The sequence below is a fragment of the Myxine glutinosa genome, chromosome 11 (genome assembly GCF_964187855.1).
Source record: "Myxine glutinosa chromosome 11, kmMyxGlut1.1, whole genome shotgun sequence".
NCBI classification, from domain to species: Eukaryota; Metazoa; Chordata; class Myxini; order Myxiniformes; family Myxinidae; genus Myxine; species Myxine glutinosa.
In genome coordinates, this window is record NC_136271.1 from 84,805,113 (window position 1) to 84,827,185 (window position 22,073).

Genomic DNA, 22,073 nt, shown 5'->3' on the forward strand with positions numbered 1-22,073 from the left:
ACGTCATAATTCGACAAGTACAAAACTTCATCCGATCAAGATGAAATTTCTTGAGTCATGTAGGCATAAATTGGTGGAGAAAAAATAATAATGATTGTTGTGGCAGAGCAGAACAGAAAAGACAAGTCGGCCTTTGGGCAGGCTTCAATCAACACAATGGTGGCCAGGTGCACAAGAAGAGGCCTAAGCAGGGCTTGAAGTCCTTAATAGGGAACGTAGCATGGAGCAGATCATAGGCAGCCTGCATGCTGTCACCTGACCCGCTTTTATACAGTAAATATCCCACAACACAGGAAGTGAGGTACACAGGAAGTGAGGACACAGGAAGTGAGGTATCAAGAAAACTGGAATTATGTCAATGATGACGTCATCGGTCAAGTGGTTCGGCCACCATATTTGTTTTAACACAAAAGACTTTAAAACCACTGAAAATACATCTTGGCGAGGGTTTGCAATCTCTGATTGCTCTTTCTTGTTTTAGATTCATTTCTGCTTCTTCCCGAGCTCTCCCTTCCATTTTTGTGATTGAGATTCCGCCTTTTTTCAGCTTGTTCACCCTGTCGCCCCGACCCACTTGCCCCCCTTTCCCCTTTTCCTCCCGTTTTTTATTTTCATTTTTAAGTCTTCCCCTCTTCCATCAACTTTCACTTTCATCCACCAACCATCCATTTTGTCACTCTAACTTGCTGTGTCGTCCCCCGTCATCATTTTCACCTTCGACCATTGGATTGACAGTCAAAATCAGAGTATTTGTAAATTTCATTGGCCGGTGCTTCCAGGCTTCAACGAACCCATCGTTTTCCTCCACATTCAAAAGTAAACCATGACTCGTCACACAAGGTGATGCGATTCTTCCATTCAAGACTTTAAGCATTCCAAGGAAGACTTTAACAGACACTTCATATTCACTCATGATCCATCAATTGCAAGCTTCACTTCTTCCACAATAACCTCGGCAGTCCAGTTGCTCTCGGGTGGTAATGCTCTTAATTAAACAAATTTGAGTTGACAGCATGAACCAAGATCGAGTTTGGTATATATTCAGAAGCACACATTATCTTTCCATTAACTGCATGGAGGTACATACGCACTCACCTTTGTCATCACCAACGTCAAACTCCGAGCCTGTTGAGCCCACAAGAAAAGCTCCACGTTGTAACAACTGAAAGATGTCAAACCTGTCGAATGTCAAGCGATCCTCATAGTCCCTCTCTGAAGCAGGCGTCACCGAGCGGCTCTCTGCACACAACGGCACGTACAAACATGAACACAGGATGTACACACTGCAGTGAGAAACTAAAATATAAAATAAACACCTGCCCAAATGTGTTTGACGAGATCATTTACTCCATCTTCTTCCTTACATCACCTCTCCTGCACTCACTTTCTCACATACGGCTCATAGAAGAAACAGGCCAGGTGAGGCTCATGGAAGAGCAAAGTGACAGGAGGAAGAAGGCAACGAATTGACATTAGGGCAGCTTACGTTCTCAATCTAAGGATTCAGATTTTATATCTCACTTGGAAGGAAAATCCCGGTGTGTACCCCGGTTTAGAATATGTACACCGTATCCCTGTGTGTCATAAGAGGCGACTCAAATGGTTGGCGTCAGGAAGGGCATCAGGCCATAAAACATTGCCTCAAAATGAGAACCATGACAATTACAGTTACATATGGGCAGGGTACAGCCTGAAGTACCCCGTGAGGGTCCTCACCCCCTCTCGTCAAAAATAAAGGTGGGGAAACCGATCGTAGCAAGGGTGGAAGTCACTCCATTTATGACGAAACGTCTAATGCCCCACGTGGAGATCGCTTTCTGAGGTTTGGGGCATGGAATGTAGGGACAATGACAGGGAGATCAGGAGAAGTGGTGGAAGTATTGGTCAGAAGAAGAGTGGACATATGTTGTGTGCAGGAGATGAGATGGAAGGGAAGTGGTGTGAGAATGGTGAAGGGTAGGCAGGGACAGAAATACAAGTTTGTGTGGCAAGGGTGCCCAGAAGGAGTGCATGATGTTGGTGTCCTGTTTTCTGATGAGTTCGTAGACTGTGGTGAGTGTGACTAGAGTGAGTGAAAGGTTGATGATGGTGAAAATGATGATTGGAAAGCTCTTAGTGAACGTCATCTCGGGAGATGCTCCGCAGGTCGGTCGGAGCAATGAAGAGAAGGACAAGTTCTGGTGTGCAATAGAGAAGCTGATGGAAAATGTTAAAGATGAGGAAGTTGTTGTTGTAGGAGGAGACCTAAATGGACATGTGGGAAGGAGTATACATGGTTTTGAGAGAGTTCATGGGTGTTACGCATATGGTGTGAGGAATGGAGAAGGTGAAAGGATTTTGGAGTTTGCTGATGGAGCTGGTTTGTTGATTTGTAACACTCAATACCAGCAATTGGATAAAAAGCTTGTTACATACACGTCAGGTGGGTCGACGACAACCGTTGACTACCTGATGGTGGGTAGGCGAGATAGGGGGCACCTCAGGGACACAAAGGTTATCCCGGGGAGGAGGCTGTTTCACAGCACCACTTGGTTGTCTGCGACATAAGGGTGAAAGGTGCGAGGAGAGCTCGGCGGGTGAAGTACCAACCGCGAATGAAGGTGTGGAGGTTGAAAGAGGTGACAGTGAGCGAGGCATTAAAAGAGAGGCTGAGTAGGGTAGAGGATGATGTGGTTGAGCTCGAAAGTGGTTGGATGTCAATGAAAGATAGTCTGTTGGGAGCTGTTGGTGAGGTATGTGGATGGACAAAAGGACCACCGAGGCACTCGGAAACATGGTGGTGGGATGACGAAGTTGGAAAGGGGATTGACGAGAATAGGAAGAAGTTCAAGGAGTGGCAGAAGGCGAAGGGTACGGGGGAAGAAAAGGCAGAGCATGAAAGTTACAAGGCAGCCAAGGAGGCTGCAAAAAAGAGGTAGCAAAGGTGCAGGAGGCATGTAGGAAAATGTTCGGAGAACATTTAGATTCGCAAGAGGGTCAGAGAGCGGTATTCAGAATTGCAAAGCAGACAGCGAAAGAGAGGTGTGATGTGATGGGGGTGAATTGCTTGAAGGATGAAGTGGGACAAATCGTTGTGGACCCAGATGGAATTAAAGGAAGATGGAAGAGATATATGGAAATGCTGTTGAATACAGAGAATGAATGGGATGGCAACATAGAGAGTAACCCAGTTTTAGGACCGGCAGAGAAGATAACTGAGAAGGAAGTTGAGGAAGCGATAAAAGCAATGAAGGGTAGAAAAGCGGGAGGGCCAACGGGAGTTGTGGGAGATGTGTTGAAGGCAGCGGGAAGTTTGAGTGTGAAGTGAATGACAGATCTGTAATCTGGTGGTGAAAGAAGGCCGCATTCCAGTGGATTGGGAACTGATGGAGTTGCTGCCTCGGAACGTAAAGGAGGGTTTACCGTGGGAGTTGTTGTATGCAGATGATCTGGTGTTGATTGGGGAAAGTATGGATGGACTGAAGGAGAAGATGAACAAGTGGAAGGAATGTATGGAGACAAAAGGTCTGAAGGTGAATATCGGAAGAAACGAAGGTGATGGCAAGTGGTAAAGCATGTGGTGAGGTGGAAAGAATTGGGAAGTGGCCCTGTGCTGTGTGTAGGAAGGGTGTCGGAGTGAACTCCATTCAGTGTGCAATGTGCGCTGAGTGGGTTCATCAAAAATGTAGTGGTCTGAGAGGGTCATTAACCAGTGTGGCAGCTACATTCAAATGTAAGTTGTGCACAGAGGGAGCTGCAGATGGAGGAAATGTTGAGTGGACCTTGGAGACGGCGTGAAGCTGGAAGGTGTGAAAACATTTTGCTACCTCGGAGACATGCTGAATGGAGAAGGTGGATCAGACTCGGCAACGGTTGCTGGAGTGAGATGTGCATGGAAGAACTTTTGGGAACTGAGTGATGTGCTGACGAGGAGGGGAGTGTCGTTGAAGCTGAAGGGAAAGGTGTATGCTGCGTTATGATTTATGGGAGCGAGACATGGGTAATGAACGTAGACCAGCAACTAAGGCTGGAAAGGGTTGAAATGCGAATGGTTCGGTGGATGTGCGGAGTATCATTGAGAGAGAGGAAGACAAATGATTAATTGCGAAAGATGATGGGAATAGAGCCTGTGATTGATGCTGTGAAGAGAAACAGGTTGAGATGGTTTGGTCATGTGTTGAGGAAGGATGAAAGTGACTGGTTGAGAAGAGTGATGGAAATGAATGTAGAAGGAAGTAGAGGACTGGGAAGACTGAGAAATACTTGGAAAAAGGTGGTGGAAGAAGAAATGCAAGCAAGGGGGTTAACAAGGGGAGATGCAGAAAATAGGGCAAATTGGGGAAGATTGTCATGGGGCTGCAAGGCTAACCCCCACGCTTGCTGGGAAAATGGCCTTGAAATGACTGTTGTTGTTGTTGTTGTTGTTGTTGTAAGGAAAAGCACCCGACGCCAGCAACGGACAAACGCTTAAGTTGATCTATCAATTTAAATTATTTCATGAACTGCAAAAAGGTTAATTGTGTTGTACTCTTCGTTTCACCATAGTCAAAGCTCTGATCTACTTGCACCGCCCACTGCAAAATGGTGGTGAAACAATCGGGCGGCGGAAGTTCAAATTGTCCAAAAAAAAGAGGGCAAAAATCCTGTTTGCGAAATAAAATGTGGCATCAACATTACTCATGCATATTCTCCCGTCATTTCAAAAGTGAATATTGAGGTTTTCAAATGTAAATGGGAAGTGACTGCCGTAAACGGGAGACATACAAACGCACGGGCAGATACAGTATATAATCGATGACTTCCCTTCCAAGGAACTTAAACACAGAAAGAGGCCTTTCGGGCTATCAAGCGCACCAATGATAGTTTGACTTTTATGCATACAAATTCAAGGCTTACGAAAGAGCACTGGAAGCTTCAGGACAAAATAATCAGTAGAGAGGGACACAAGTGTGTTTGGGGTGGGGGAGGACACCAACAGCAGAGGTGAAGGACAAAATAGAGGGAGAATTGGACAAAAATGGGATAAGGAGGAATGGGATGGACAGGATGGAAATTCGATGCAAGGCCACATCTTTTAAGTTACAAACTCCAAACTCGGGAAACAAATACAAATTTGTGTATTGGGTAACATAGGCTATGTGGCAGTGGCCTCACATGGGGTTGTGGGGAGGAGTGGAGGGTGCTACCTGGTGGTGGTGGTGGCTGAGGCTATTATAATTTCCATTTTTACCAGCACAACTGAGGTTAAAGCACTTTGTGCAGGTAAGTTGGTCCTCCTTACCTCCCCTCATCCCCCCCCCCCCCCCACCCTTGATTCTTGCTCCTGTCTTCGGGCAGTGCCATGGGATGGGGCCTCAATTGACATGGGCGAAAGTCTCCTGAAGTATTACATGTGCGGAAGGGAGCTCCAAATACTTGTACGAGTGAACAGAGCAGCCGGTTATTAACGAGGTGCTAATGGTTAATTAGCACCTACTTAGTCTGGTGTTGAGATGTAAAGAGGGTGGGGGCGAAGTGACCCATGCGTGGTTAGCTTTGTGTGGTTGAGGTGAGGTTGGGGGTATTACCTCCGCCACCAAAGGTGGATGGAGGTTAAGTTTTCACCCCTGTCTGTCTGGTTGTTTGTGAACAATATATCTAAAAAAAACTTGTGGACGGATTCGGATGAAATTTGGCAGAGAGGTAGTGTATGTGACAAGGACGAAATGATTAGATTTTGGTGAAGATCCGGATTAATCCGGTTAGAATTTTAAATGATTCTTCACCATTCGGAGATAGGGACAAAAACGATACATAGCAGGATATCTCAAAAAGTTATGGACGGAGTTGGACGAAAGTTGTTGGACCGGTTGGGTGTGTGTGACAAGGACTAATCGATTCGATTTTGGTGAAGATCCGGATCCGGATCCAGCAAGAATAATTTTTAAGTGATTCTTCACCATTGGGAGATAGGGCCAAGACCGAGTGCCGTTCTCGTTCATCCTATTTATATTTCAGGGCATTTCAACAACTTAAAGGAATCCTTCACGTAAATCCTTCACGTGCTGTAAAGTAACCTGTAAAGTTGTGTGATATTTGGATGGTTTCATAATCGATGACTTGGGGACCATTACTTAGAACACCGCAGTCTTCTGCATTAGGCCCAGTTTTTATACAGCTCGACATTATTTGACGTCGCAACGTCGACATTCAATGTTTGTTTACTCCAACTTGTACCGAAAACCTCAACACCATTTGACCTCAATATCTAATCTCTACATCTGTATCATATGGTATATGTACTTGGTTTTGTTGAAATCCCATAGCCAATGGTATCACATTAACAGTTTTAAGGTGACCTTTAACCCTTGACCTTTAACCACCAAATAATCTTTCAGCATGGATGGATGCATTGAGGGAGGTGTATACATATTTGTACCAGGATTCATTTAAATCCCTTCAGCTGTTCTGACGTATCACATTTTTACCTGACATTACCTCTGACCTCGATGCCAAAACTACTATTGATGGTATAGTAGTTGTAAAAATACTGTTTGTTCGGACTTAGGAACTATACATTTTTACAAAACTACCGTTCGGACTCAGGAGCGTTAAAGTGGTGCCCGGAACCGTGTGTCAGGATTGCTGGTCTTACTTTCTCTCTCACTCAAACTGGAGCTACAGGCCTAGCTGTAATCGCTCTTTCTTACAAACAAATATCGTACACTTTTCTTACTCATTTTCGAACCCCACCTTTACATTCTCTCTCTTTAATTTATCTTTCCTCACATTTATCAATGCAGGTATTTTATTTAAGGCCCAGCCTCGATGAGGACTATATAGTCCGTGACTGGAGCCTTCAACATGAAAAACAATCCAATCGGTTCATCTTTGTGTGGCCTGTGGGACCAATCATTGGTCCCCGTCAGAGATAATTACATTGGTCCCACCCCTTTATATCTACATATAAGCTACCTGTGCAGGCATGGCGTTTGATGACGATTGCTCGGGTCCTTTGTGATGGCACTTCCTGGTTGTGCCAGCTAAGGTGGTACGTTTGGTTGCGTCTGCTCAAGAAGCGTATTTCCGAGTTTAGGTATTCTCCGGTGAATTCCTGGCTGTCCAATGGGTGTGTGCAGGTAACCGGCAAACGAGGGCAGAGGTACAGGGGAGTGTCTCCACCGTGATCTGGGTAACCCCTGATCTCCGGTGAAAAGGATATTTGCACAGTGCTGTCAGCTGCTCTTCTTTGATAAATCCTTATTACTTGGCTGCTATTCCCCTTTTGGGTTTTTAGACTTTTTATTCTCGAATGTCAATCAAGTATTGTATTGTGCTCTCCAACCAAACCTTGTAATAAATTCCATTTGTTTGAAATCTCTGTTTGTTCAGTTAACTGAACACTTACCTTTGGGGAACTGACTTAAAACTACCGGTACTTATTTAGGGTCTCTCACCCCATACTTGGGAGTGGTGTAGTCTGTACATAAGGTGGTAGGAGCAATAGCGCACTCCTGGCACCACATTTGCATCATAATATCTATACTTGCACAAAGTTTGGTCAAAATCCAATCACTGATTCACAAATTAATGCAGTAACAGAATTTTTACCCAATGGTACATCTGACCTTGGACCTCTTTTCCCCATAATATCATCTGTTCATCTTAACATAATTATACATGTATCAAGTTTGACTTGCATCCCTTCAGCTCGTCTTAAGTTATCGCAGTGAGGAGAACATATCACGGACAGGACAGACAGCCGATGGACAACCCAAAAACATGCCTCCGACGACTTAGTCAACCTCAGCTGTTAAAAAGGTACATATATATGACTTAAATGTGCATGAACATCCATATTGTGCAATATTTTGAACACAAAAAAAATTACATGCATCAAAACTTGGAACAAAAAGCAAGCAATGGCAAATGTAGAATGATTCTCTCTTCAAATCACAACAGAAACCTGATTTATATTTGGGTGGAGGTTTCCATTGGCAGACATTTTTCACAATCGCCTCGATCGCCTGTCCCGCTGCTATGCGTGTATCCCAGCTCTGGCTACGTAAATATGTCAGCACCTGTTACAACAAACAAGTTCCACCATGTGAAATCTTCAGGGACAGCCATTGGTAAATATATGCGGTTACATGATGGTCATCGCAACAAAAGTTCACCTTGGCGAGCAAATTGTGCAATTCATGTGGATGCAGTCGCTGCACTTCCCCCAATTGCTGCGCCGCGGCTTTCCTTGTCACGGGTGTGGTACCTGTGTCCAGCAGAACGAAAAGCCTCTCCAGCCTGTACACAGAGAGCAAGCCACTCTAAACCTGGACAACCACTTCACACCCAGGACCCAACCTGGGACCCGGGAACCAGCTTGAGACCCGGGAACCAGCCTGAGGCCTGAGACCCAGCCCTAGACCCAACCTGGGACCCGGGGACCAGCCTGAGACCCGGGAACCAGCCCGAGACCCAGCCATAAACATGAACACTGCAATCACATCAGTACACAAGACAATTGGAGACAATGTGGGAAGGAAACGCAAAAAAGCTTGCAAGATGAAAACAAAGAAGGAAAAGCTGAATTTATGCAAATTGAAGCAGTAAGGGGTCTTGGATACAATTTAGGTAGTAGATTTAGGTAGCCTGGTGCCTGGTGTTGGCTTAGCAGTCGGGTGCCGGCTTGGGATTTTCGGATCCTGGGTTCGAATCCCGGTCGATCGCTGAATTAACGCCAGGGGGGTTGACTCAGCCTGTCATCCTTCCGAGGTCGGCAAATTGAGTACCAGCTTGCTGGGATGAATGATCCCGGTGTGTACCCCGGTTTAGAATAGGTACACCGTATCCCTGCGCATCGTAAGAGGTGACCAAGGGTTGGTGTCAGGAAGGGCATCTGGCCATAAAAACATTGCCTCAAAACAGGGAACCATGATTGTCATGGGGCCAGCAAGGCTAACCCCTGCTCTAGCGGGGAAAATAGCCTTAAAAAAAAAACGATCATTCATTCATTTAGGTAGTAGGTTGAAGACCGCAACCTCCCAGTGCAGTACTACCGTTCTGACTTGGGAGCGTTAAATCGGTGCCCGGAACCATCTTGCACTCTCCGTGTCAGGATTACTGGTCTTACTTTCTGTCACACTCAAACTACAGCTACCGGGCTAGCTTCAATTGCTCTTTTTCTCTCTCTCTCTCTGACTGACACACTGACACACACACACACACACACACACACACACACACACACACACACACACACACACACACACACACACACACACACACACACACACACACACACACACACACACACTTTTCTTCTCTTTTATTTAAGGCCTGGCCTCGATGAGGGCTATATAGTCTGTGCCTGGAACATTAAAAACTAGAAAGAGCAATCAGAGATAATAGAGGCACCTATGACATTATCATTAACATATTGTCGCATGACTACCTTGTGTGGTGAACACCGTAGGGTAGCACGGATGACCAAACGAGCTGTTACTCCGAGGCGTTCAATCAAATGGCGGATAATATGCGTGGGGGAGCAAGAAGGAGAGAGGAAACCACAGCCTTACCTGAACGGCTTCTACTCGACGTCTCCATACCTGAAAAAAAAATAACTCAAACGAAAACGGATTTAAAATGTTCAAAAATAACAGGTTTATTTAAATAAATGCCGGTACAAAGAAAATGCGCGATGAACTAAATTCCTAAATCGGGACGTCCCTACAAACAGATCCAAAGACAGACAAAAGGGAGAAATAACTGAAATTAAATAGGCGTCTGTGTGCACTTAACTTAACTTGGCCGGGGTGTCTCGTCAGGGGTCGTCAAAATCGTCTCAGGGCCTTGGCGGGAACCGCAAGTTCGTTGGAGGGAACCCAGGCCTCACTGTGTGTCGCACTGCAGCGAGCCAACAGTGCTCGTCCACCCGTCGCTCTTGCTTGGAAAGCCACGGCTCTTCCTGCTCAAGACCACCAGCAAAGATCTCCAAACATGGCCGTTCACGATCGCTCCCTTGAGCCCGCGAGAAAAAATGCCACTGCTCGTACGAAGTCCAGGCGTGAAAAAGCGCAAGAGGGAATCCGGTCAGAGCAAGGAGCCAAGGAGAAGAGAACAAAATGTCCGCTAGAGCGAAAAGCCAAGAAGAGAGAGAAATGTCCGCTGGCGCGTTCTTTTATCACCCAGGCTCTGACGTCATCTGGGGTGCTTCGCCAATCAGCGAGTCGCTCCCTACCAGTCCTTCCCTGCTCCTATCGGCAAATCCCATCTTACCCCGGCCTTGTGCAAATCAAAACCCAGACCAATCACTGTCCTGGGCGTGGCCCTCGGCCCGCCCGTCCGTCCCATGCGCTTCCAAAGTCAATGTCATCAGCGGCAGCACTCAATGTCCTGGCTTCCGGTAGGTTTTTAATTAGGGTGTTTAAATGCGTATGATTGGCTAGTGTCAATGGTGTGGTGCCAAAAGGGACATAGGAAATAAATTACAGAGGTAATGCCATACAAGGGATAAATTATCCATAATCCCTGAGCTAATTAAGATACCCCACTCCTCGTAATGGGGATGAAGTTACACCTTACACGACATCCGGGCTAATACAAATTCCCTACTTATTACATGGTGGTTCTTCTTCTTCATCGCGACATACGGAGCATGCTAATGTATGCACTCTACCTGGTCTATGGTATCACTACACCCTACAAACGTAACACTATTTTATTCCCCATGGAGAGTTCTTTTAAAATGAGCCATGTCTCAATTTTTTCTATGCAGCACTTTCGGAGATAGAGGTGCAAAGTTATTTGGTTTTTCCAAGATGGGCACGCATACCACGTGACCTATGACGTCATAATTATCATTTAAAAATTCTACCGGTGGAGTTGCACCGATGGTGAACATGGGTTTCTCTCATCTCCCCTTCCTGTCAGGCTGGAGTTCCCCAAGGCAGTATTCTGGGCCCTGTGCTTTTTCTGGTCTTCATCAATGATCTCTCCGACTCTCTGGAAAATCCTATCGATCTCTTTATTGATGACTCCACACATCATCCCTCAGGTCGGCAGTCTGCAGCCTCATCACCCTCTGCAGACCTGGACAAAATCACAGACTGGTCAAACAAGTGGAACATGTCTTTCATTCCCAACAAACCTCACACTCTTACTATGTCTCTCCGAAAAGACAGACTGGACAACCCTCCCATTTTCTTTGTGAACAATCCTTTCCAAGTTCTGTCACTCAAGCTTTTGGGTCTCACTATTTTGCTACCCAGGAGACATGCTGAAAGGAGAAGGTGGATCAGAAATTGGGGTGGGAAGTTGGGGTGTGAAGAGAATGACAGATCTGTAATCTGGTGGTGAAAGCAGGCCGCATTCCAGTGGATTGGGAGCCGAGTACCCTCGTCCCTCAATACAAGGGGTAAGGTGACCCTCTGCACCGTGGCTCGTATAGAGCGATAAAGTTATGAGAGCATGGAATGAAGGTATTGGAAAGGGTATTGGAGAAGAGGTAAAGAAAAACTGAAGATAGACCAAATTCTGTTTGGATTTATGCCAGGAAGAGGAACGACAGACGTGCTTTTTATTGTGAGGCAGTTGCAGGAGAAGTACATGGAGAAGAGGAAGAAGTTGTTTCTTGGGTTTGTTGATCTGGCGAAAGCATTCGATAGGGTTCCACGTGAAGTAGTGACATGGGCATTGAGGAAGTTAGGAGTGGAGGAATGGTTGATCAGAGCAGTGATGGCAATGTATGAGAGAGCGCACAGCTGTAAGGACGAAGGACGGGAACAGTGGCGAGTTCGAGGTGAAGGTGAGAGTGCATAAGGGGTCGGTACCAAGTCCACTACTATTTGTAGCTGTGATGGAGGTGCTGGCTCGGAACGTAAAGGTGGGTTTACCGTGGGAGTTGTTGTATGCAGATGATCTGGTGTTGATTGGAGAGAGTATGGACGGACTGAAGGAGAAGATGAACAAGTGGAAGGAATGTATGGAGACAAAAGGTCTGAAGGTGAATATCGGAAAAACGAAGGTGACAGCAAGTGGTAAAGCATGTGGTGAGGTGGAAAGAACTGGGAAGTGGCCGTGTGCTGTGTGCAGGAAGGGTGTCGGAGTGAACTCCATTCAATGTACAATGTGCGCGGAGTGGGTTCATCAAAAAGGTAGTGGTCTGAAAAAAAACCAAAAAAAAAAACCACCTTTAGAGGCCATTTTTCCCCGCAAGCGGGGGTTGGCCTTTTTCGGGGACCATGGTTGTTGTTGTTTTTCGGTCCCCTTTTTGAAGCAATGTTTTACGGCCAGATGCCCTTCCTGCCGCCAAACCTTTTTGTTGCCTTTTACGACAAGCAGGGAATTACCAGTGAACTGGTACTCAATTAGCCGACCTCGGAAGGATGACAGGCTGAGTCAACCCCCCTGGCGTTAATTCAGCGATCGACCGGGATTCGAACCCAGGATCCTAGGATCCTAAGCTGGCACCCTAGCCGCTAGCCCAACACCAGGGATGACGAAGGTGACAACAAGTGGTAAAGCATGTGGTGAGGAGGAAAGAACTGGGAAGTGGCCGTGTGCTGTGTGCAGGAAGGGTGTCGGAGTGAACTCCATTCAATGTACAATGTGCGGGGAGTGGGTTCATCAAAAATGTAGTGGTCTGAGAGGGTCATTAACCAGTATGGCAGCTACATTCAAGTGTAAGGTGGGCAGAAAGGGAGCTGCAGATGGAGGAAATGTTGAGTTGGATCTTGGAGACGGCGAGAAGCTGGAAGGTGTGAAAACATTTTGTTACCTAGGAGACATGTTGAATGGAGAAGATGGATCAGAATCGGCAACATTTGGTCGAGTGAGATGTCCATGGAAGAAGTTTCGGGAACTGAGTGGCGTGCTCACGAGGAGGGGAGTGTTGTTGAAGCTGAAGGGAAAGGTGTATGCTGCATGTGTGAGAAGTGCTATGATTTATGGAAGCGAGACATGGGTAATGAACGTAGAGCAGCAACGAAGGCTGAAAAGGGTGGAAATGCGAATGGTTCGATGGATGTGCGGATAATCGTTGAGAGAGAGGAAGACAAATGATGAATTGCGAAAGATGATGGGAATAGAGCCTGTGATTGGTGCTGTGAAGAGGAACAGGTTGAGATGGTTTGGTCATGTGTTGAGGAAGGATGAAAGTGACTGGTTGAGAAGAGTGATGGAAATGAATGTAGAAGGAAGTAGAGGATGGGGAAGACAGAGAAAGACTTGGCTAAAGATGATGGAAGAACAAATGCGGGCAAGGGAGATGTAGAAAATAGGGCAAAATGGAGAAGATTGTCATGGGGCCCGCAAGGCTAGCCCCCACTCTAGCAGGGAAAATGGCCTTAAAATGTCTGTTGTTGTTTGTTGTTGTTGTATCTGCCATGATCTTTCCTGGGAAAAACACATTTCCAAGCTGGCCTCCAAAGCGAGTCGCTGACTGGGCATCCTCAGTCGTGTGAAGTCCTTCCTTGGCACACCTGAGCTCCTCACCACATACAAAGCTTTCATCTGCAGCTCAATGGAACACTGCTCTCCCCTCTGGGCCGGTGTTCCTGCCTCACGCAGTTGAAACCAAAGCTTTCAGAATAATTGGAATCTCCCACGATGAAGCCGATTGTGAGGGACTTTCACCCACTCACCGCAGGCAGGTTTGTGGTCTTTGTCTTCTCCCGACTCCTCTCCGGCTTAGCTCCCCCAGCTCTATCTGTGCTGTCCCCCAAATATTCCTACAGGTCGCACAAGATCTGCCAACAACCCTCTTCTGGTGAAATTGCCAAAATCAAGACTCTCTGCTCACCTTCACTCTTTCATTCCTCTTTTCTCCCGCCTCTGGAACAAACTCCCTCACTCTCTTCAATCCCACTCCTCCCTCCAGGTCTTTAAAACAGCTGTTCACCACCATCTCTTATCTACCCCCATCCAAAACCTTGATCTTTTCTACCCCTGTTAATTCACCCCCGATCCACTTTTTTGAAATTCCGACTTCTTTCCTGGAAGTCCTAGCAGTGTCCATGTGTTTTATACCTCTCCCAACCCCCCACCCCCACTCCACGCCTTCTCCTCCCCCCCCCCTCCCCCCACAAGCCCTCTGCTTCCCACAGATCTCCCGATGTCCCTGTTCTCTGCTGTTCTACTTGTGTGCTTCCCTCTCTCCCCATATTGTCTCGCGCTCTCTTTATTGTATGTTTTGTGTGTCCATTTGTTTGTTTGTTTTTGTGATTAATGTTAATCGATCTTGTATACAAAAAAAACCGTAACAACCTCTTGCAGCATCCTGTCATTCAGTCCACCTCTTCCAGCATCCTGTCATTCAGTCCACCTCTTCCAGCATCCTGTCATTCAGTCCACCTCTTCCAGCATCCTGTCATTCAGTCCACCTCTTCCAGCATCCTGTCATTCAGTCCACCTCTTCCAGCATCCTGTCATTCAGTCCACCTCTTCCAGCATCCTGTCATTCAGTCCACCTCTTCCAGCATCCTGTCATTCAGTCCACCTCTTCCAGCATCCTGTCATTCAGTCCACCTCTTCCAGCATCCTGTCATTCAGTCCACCTCTTCCAGCATCCTGTCATTCAGTCCACCTCTTCCAGCATCCTGCCATTCAGTCCACCTCTTCCAGATGCCATTCCATCCTCCTCACCCAGCATCCTGCCATTCCATCCTCCTCACCCAGCACCCTGCCATTCCATCCTCCTCATCCAGTACCCTGCCATTCCATCCTCCGCATCCAGTATCCTGCCATTCCATCCTCCTCACCCAGCACCCTGCCATTCCATCCTCCTCATCCAGTACCCTGCCATTCCATCCTCCGCATCCAGTATCCTGCCATTCCATCCTCCTCACCCAGTATCCTGCCATTCCATCCTCCTCACCCAGCACCCTGCCATTCCATCCTCCTCATCCAGTACCCTGCCATTCCATCCTCCGCATCCAGTATCCTGCCATTCCATCCTCCTCATCCAGTATCCTGCCATTCCATCCTCCTCACCCAGTATCCTGCCATTCCATCCTCCTCACCCAGCATCCTGCCATTCCATCCTCCTCACCCAGCATCCTGCCATTCCATCCTCCTCATCCAGTACCCTGCCATTCCATCCTCCGCATCCAGTATCCTGCCATTCCATCCTCCTCATCCAGTATCCTGCCATTCCATCCTCCTCATCATCCAGTATCCTGCCATTCCATCCTAATAATCCAGTATCCTGCCATTCTATCCTCTTCATCCAGTATCTTGCCATTCCATCCTCCTCATCCAGTATCCTGCCATTCCATCCTCATCCAGTATCCTGCCATTCCATCCTAATAGTCCAGTATCCTGCCATTCCATCCTCCTCACCCAGTATCCTGCCATTCTATCGTCCTCATCCAGTATCCTGCCATTCCATCCTAATAATCCAGTATCCTGCCATTCCATCCTCCTCAACCAGTATCCTGCCATTCCATCCTAATAATCCAGTATCCTGCCATTCTATCCTCCTCATCCAGTATCTTGCCATTCCATCCTCATCCAGTATCTTGCCATTCCAGCTTCCTCATCCAGTATCCTGCCATTCCATCCTCCTCATCCAGTATCCTGACATTCCATCCTCATCCAGTATCCTGCCATTCCATCCTCATCCAGTATCCTGCCATTCCATCCTCATCCAGTATCCTGCCATTCCATCCTCATCCAGTATCCTGCCATTCCATCCTCATCCAGTATCCTGCCATTCCATCCTCATCCAGTATCCTGCCATTCCATCCTCATCCAGTATCCTGCCATTCCATCCTCATCCAGTATCCTGCCATTCCATCCTCATCCAGTATCCTGCCATTCCATCCTTCTCATCCAGTATCCTGCCATTCCATCCTTCTCATCCAGTATCCTGCCATTCAATCCTCATCCAGTATCCTGCCATTCCATCCTCATCCAGTATCCTGCCATTCCATCCTCATTCAGTATCCTGTTATTCCATCCTCATCCAGTATCCTGCCATTCCATCATCATCATCCAGTATCCTGCCATTCCATCATCATCATCCAGTAGCCTGCCATTCCATCCTTGTCATCCAGTATCCTGCCATTCCATCCTCATCCAGTATCCTGCCATTCTATCCTCATCATCCAGTAACATGCCATTCCATCCTTCTCACCCAGTATCTTGCCATTCCATCCTCACCCAGTATCCTGCCATTCCATCCTCACCCAGTATCCTGCCATTCCATCGTCATCCAGTATCCTGCCATTCCATCCTTCTCATCCAGTATCCTACCATTCCATCCTCACCCAGTATCCTGCCATTCCATCCTCACCCAGTATCCTGCCATTCCATCCTCACCCAGTATCCTGCCATTCCATCCTCACCCAGTATCCTGCCATTCCATCTTCACCCAGTATCCTGCCATTTCATCCTCCTCATCCAGTATCCTGCCATTCCATCCTTCTCATCCAGTATCCTGCCATTCCATCATCACCCAGTATCCTGACATTCCATCCTCACCCAGTATCCTGCCATTCCATCCTCATCCAGTATCCTGCCATTCCATCCTCACCCAGTATCCTGCCATTCCATCCTCCTCATCCAGTATCCTGCCATTCCATCCTCACCCAGTATCCTGCCATTCCATCCTCACCCAGTATCCTGCCATTCCATCCTCACCCAGTATCCTGCCATTCCATCCTCACCCAGTATCCTGCCATTCCATCCTCATCCAGTATCCTGCCATTCCATCCTCCTCATCATCCAGTATCCTGCCATTCAATCCTCCTCATCAAGTATCCTGCCATTCCATCTTCCTCACCCAGTATCCTGCCATTCCATCCTCCTCATCCAGTATCCTGCCATTCCATCCTCAACCAGTATCCTGCCATTCCATCCTCACCCAGTATCCTGCCATTCCATCCTCATCCAGTATCCTGCCATTCCATCCTCCTCATCCAGTATCCTGCCATTCCATCCTCCTCATCCAGTATCCTGACATTCCATCCTCATCCAGTATCCTGCCATTCCATCCTCATCCAGTATCCTGCCATTCCATCCTCATCCAGTATCCTGCCATTCCATCCTCATCCAGTATCCTGCCATTCCATCCTCATCCAGTATCCTGCCATTCCATCCTCATCCAGTATCCTGCCATTCCATCCTCATCCAGTATCCTGCCATTCCATCCTCATCCAGTATCCTGCCATTCCATCCTCATCCAGTATCCTGCCATTCCATCCTTCTCATCCAGTATCCTGCCATTCCATCCTTCTCATCCAGTATCCTGCCATTCAATCCTCATCCAGTATCCTGCCATTCCATCCTCATCCAGTATCCTGCCATTCCATCCTCATTCAGTATCCTGTTATTCCATCCTCATCCAGTATCCTGCCATTCCATCATCATCATCCAGTATCCTGCCATTCCATCATCATCATCCAGTAGCCTGCCATTCCATCCTTGTCATCCAGTATCCTGCCATTCCATCCTCATCCAGTATCCTGCCATTCTATCCTCATCATCCAGTAACATGCCATTCCATCCTCATCATCCAGTAACATGCCATTCCATCCTCATAATCATCCAGTAACACACCATTCCATCTTCATCATCCAGTATCCTGCCATTCCATCCTCATCCAGTATCCTGCCATTCTATCCTTCTCATCCAGTATCCTGCCATTCCATCCTCATCCAGTATCCTGCCATTCCATCCTCATCCAGTATCCTGCCATTCCATCCTCATCCAGTATCCTGCCATTCCATCCTCATCCAGTATCCTGCCATTCCATCCTCACCCAGTATCCTGCCATTCCATCCTCACCCAGTATCCTGCCATTCCATCCTCACCCAGTATCCTGCCATTCCATCCTCATCCAGTATCCTGCCATTCCATCCTCACCCAGTATCCTGCCATTCCATCCTCACCCAGTATCCTGCCATTCCATCCTCATCCAGTATCCTGCCATTCCATCCTCACCCAGTATCCTGCCATTCCATCCTCACCCAGTATCCTGCCATTCCATCCTCACCCAGTATCCTGCCATTCCATCCTCACCCAGTATCCTGCCATTCCATCCTCACCCAGTATCCTGCCATTCCATCCTCATCCAGTATCCTGCCATTCCATCCTCACCCAGTATCCTGCCATTCCATCGTCATCCAGTATCCTGCCATTCCATCCTCACCCAGTATCCTGCCATTCCATCCTCACCCAGTATCCTGCCATTCCATCCTCACCCAGTATCCTGCCATTCCATCCTCACCCAGTATCCTGCCATTCCATCCTCATGCAGTATCCTGCCATTCCATCCTCACCCAGTATCCTGCCATTCCATCCTCATCCAGTATCCTGCCATTCCATCCTCACCCAGTATCCTGCCATTCCATCCTCCTCATCCAGTATCCTGCCATTCCATCCTCACCCAGTATCCTGCCATTCCATCCTCACCCAGTATCCTGCCATTCCATCCTCACCCAGTATCCTGCCATTCCATCCTTCTCACCCAGTATCTTGCCATTCCATCCTCACCCAGTATCCTGCCATTCCATCCTCACCCAGTATCCTGCCATTCCATCCTCATCCAGTATCCTGCCATTCCATCCTCACCCAGTATCCTACCATTCCATCCTCACCCAGTATCCTGCCATTCCATCCTCACCCAGTATCCTGCCATTCCATCCTCACCCAGTATCCTGCCATTCCATCCTCACCCAGTATCCTGCCATTCCATCTTCACCCAGTATCCTGCCATTCCATCCTCATCCAGTATCCTGCCATTCCATCCTCACCCAGTATCCTGCCATTCCATCGTCATCCAGTATCCTGCCATTCCATCCTCACCCAGTATCCTGCCATTCCATCGTCATCCAGTATCCTGCCATTCCATCCTTCTCACCCAGTATCCTGCCATTCCATCCTCACCCAGTATCCTGCCATTCCATCCTCACCCAGTATCCTGCCATTCCATCCTCATCCAGTATCCTGCCATTCCATCCTCACCCAGTATCCTACCATTCCATCCTCACCCAGTATCCTGCCATTCCATCCTCACCCAGTATCCTGCCATTCCATCCTCACCCAGTATCCTGCCATTCCATCCTCACCCAGTATCCTGCCATTCCATCTTCACCCAGTATCCTGCCATTCCATCCTCATCCAGTATCCTGCCATTCCATCCTCACCCAGTATCCTGCCATTCCATCGTCATCCAGTATCCTGCCATTCCATCCTCACCCAGTATCCTGCCATTCCATCCTCACCCAGTATCCTGCCATTCCATCCTCACCCAGTATCCTGCCATTCCATCCTCCTCATCCAGTATCCTGCCATTCCATCCTCACCCAGTATCCTGCCATTCCATCCTCACCCAGTATCCTGCCATTCCATCCTCACCCAGTATCCTGCCATTCCATCCTCACCCAGTATCCTGCCATTCCATCCTCATCCAGTATCCTGCCATTCCATCCTCCTCATCATCCAGTATCCTGCCATTCAATCCTCCTCATCAAGTATCCTGCCATTCCATCTTCCTCACCCAGTATCCTGCCATTCCATCCTCCTCATCCAGTATCCTGCCATTCCATCCTCAACCAGTATCCTGCCATTCCATCCTCACCCAGTATCCTGCCATTCCATCCTCATCCAGTATCCTGCCATTCCATCCTCCTCATCCAGTATCCTGCCATTCCATCCTCCTCATCCAGTATCCTGACATTCCATCCTCACCCAGTATCCTGCCATTCTATCCTCATCCAGTATCCTGCCATTCCATCCTCCTCATCCAGTATCCTGCCATTCCATCCTCCTCATCCAGTATCCTGCCATTCCATCCTCAACCAGTATCCTGCCATTCCATCCTCACCCAGTATCCTGCCATTTCATCCTCCTCATCCAGTATCCTGCCATTCCATCATCACCCAGGATCCTGACATTCCATCCTCATCCAGTATCCTGCCATTCCATCCTCCTCATCCAGTATCCTGCCATTCCATCCTTCTCATCCAGTATCCTGCCATTCCATCATCACCCAGTATCCTGACATTCCATCCTCATGCAGTATCCTGCCATTCCATCATCACCCAATATCCTGCCATTCCATCCTCAACCAGTATCCTGCCATTCCATCCTCACCCAGTATCCTGCCATTTCATCCTCCTCATCCAGTATCCTGCCATTCCATCCTTCTCATCCAGTATCCTGCCATTCCATCATCACCCAGTATCCTGACATTCCATCCTCAACCAGTATCCTGCCATTCCATCCTCACCCAGTATCCTGCCATTCCATCCTTCTCACCCAGTATCCTGCCATTCCATCCTCAACCAGTATCCTGCCATTCCATCCTCACCCAGTATCCGGCCATTCCATCCTTCTCACCCAGTATCCTGCCATTCCATCCTCACCCAGTATCCTGCCATTCCATCCTCATCCAGTATCCTGCCATTCCATCCTCATCCAGTATCCTGCCATTCCATCCTCCTCATCCAGTATCCTGCCATTCCATCATCACCCAGTATCCTGACATTCCATCCTCATCCAGTATCCTGCCATTCCATCCTCACCCAGTATCCTGCCATTTCATCCTCCTCATCCAGTATCCTGCCATTCCATCCTTCTCATCCAGTATCCTGCCATTCCATCCTCACCCAGTATCCTGCCATTCCATCCTCATCCAGTATCCTGCCATTCCATCCTCATCCAGTATCCTGCCATTCCATCCTCCTCATCCAGTATCCTGCCATTCCATCCTCCTCATCCAGTATCCTGCCATTCCATCCTCCTCATCCAGTATCCTGCCATTCCATCCTCACCCAGTATCCTGCCAATCCATCCTCATCCAGTATCCTGCCATTCCATCCTCCTCATCCAGTATCCTGCCATTCCATCCTTCTCATCCAGTATCCTGCCATTCCATCCTCCTCATCCAGTATCCTGCCATTCCATCCTCCTCATCCAGTATCCTGCCATTCCATCCTCCTCATCCAGTATCCTGCCATTCCATCCTCACCCAGTATCCTGCCAATCCATCCTCATCCAGTATCCTGCCATTCCATCCTCCTCATCCAGTATCCTGCCATTCCATCCTTCTCATCCAGTATCCTGCCATTCCATCCTCTCCAGGCCCAACACAGCTCTTCTTGTATTGAAGACAGACAGGAAGAGGGTAAATCACCTGCAGTCTCCATTACACTCTCCCAATGATTACTGCGCACTCGGGAATAGAGTGCGAACGCGCAATTTACAGGTTTATTTAACAGTTTGTGTTTGTCAGGTACGAATGGGCCCAATCAGAATCATTCATGGTGAAAACAGCGTCCCGTGTGCTGCAAGTGCCGCGTCAGGACGTTAGGAAAGCGGCGCCTCGTCCGAGAGACTGCGGGACACGTTCCGGGATCAGGACACAGGATCAAAGCGAAGGGCTTTGGGGGAGACAGAGCAGCCAAAGGTGCTTAACAGAGTATCGTTCCGACCGTCCTCGCTTCGGTACAAAGCACGAGTCGTCCCACCTGGATAGCGCCATGAGGCCGGCGCCCGAACCCCGGCTTCACTACGGACGGCGCTGAGGCGACAAGGGCCGAGAGCGGGCCGAATGGAAACGACGTGACGAGGCACAGGCCCGGACGAGCTTTCAATGGACGGAGCTTTCACAAAGCACGGGCCTTCGTTACCGTGTATATCCGTGTGGGATCATCGGCAAGATTCGTTTTAGCGAAATCCTAAATCATTCAACCATCAGGACGCACGACGTCCACGACTGCAGCCCCCAAAAGACGAAAAATGATGAATTTCACGGCAAAAAAGCGAAGCCCCAAGCGTGTATTTATATGAGGAGCCATCTTGCTTTTAAGTGTGCGGCTTGGCTATATCGGCCTCTGTGGTTGGTCTTTCTAATGCGCATTTGAGCCAATCAACTGCAGGATTATTGCATTACGTCACCGAGAGTGCAGGCGATCATAACAGGGTGTGTGACGCGTCTTTGCTTACGTGTGACGTAGCCGCGTTTGCCGACGTGTGACGTAGGACGCGTTTGCCGACGTGTGACGCCCCTTTTGCTGACGTGTGACGCGCATTCGTGTGTGCTTGATGAGGAGAGCAAGGTTAAAATGGCGCATTTCGGTACCAGTTTGTTACTCTTTTTAATTTTACTTTTC

General features: G+C 48.1%; 1 protein-coding gene across 3 annotated transcripts in view; it reads right to left on the minus strand.

The window, feature by feature from the left end:
* Window positions 1–21,773, minus strand: part of BTAF1 (B-TFIID TATA-box binding protein associated factor 1) — a 321,948-nt gene extending 300,175 nt beyond the window's left edge. For all 3 annotated transcript variants that reach the window (XM_078786829.1, XM_078786828.1, XM_078786827.1), the window contains exons 1-4: window positions 21,429–21,773; window positions 8,136–8,259; window positions 7,925–8,039; window positions 1,096–1,239 (exon numbers count right to left, since the gene is read on the minus strand). In XM_078786829.1, coding sequence (XP_078642955.1) covers window positions 1,096–1,239; window positions 7,925–8,039; window positions 8,136–8,259; window positions 21,429–21,442 — 397 coding nt within the window. In that variant the 5' untranslated portion in view covers window positions 21,443–21,773. The remainder of the gene's footprint in view (window positions 1–1,095; window positions 1,240–7,924; window positions 8,040–8,135; window positions 8,260–21,428) is intronic.
* Between the last annotated feature and the right edge of the window lie 300 nt (window positions 21,774–22,073).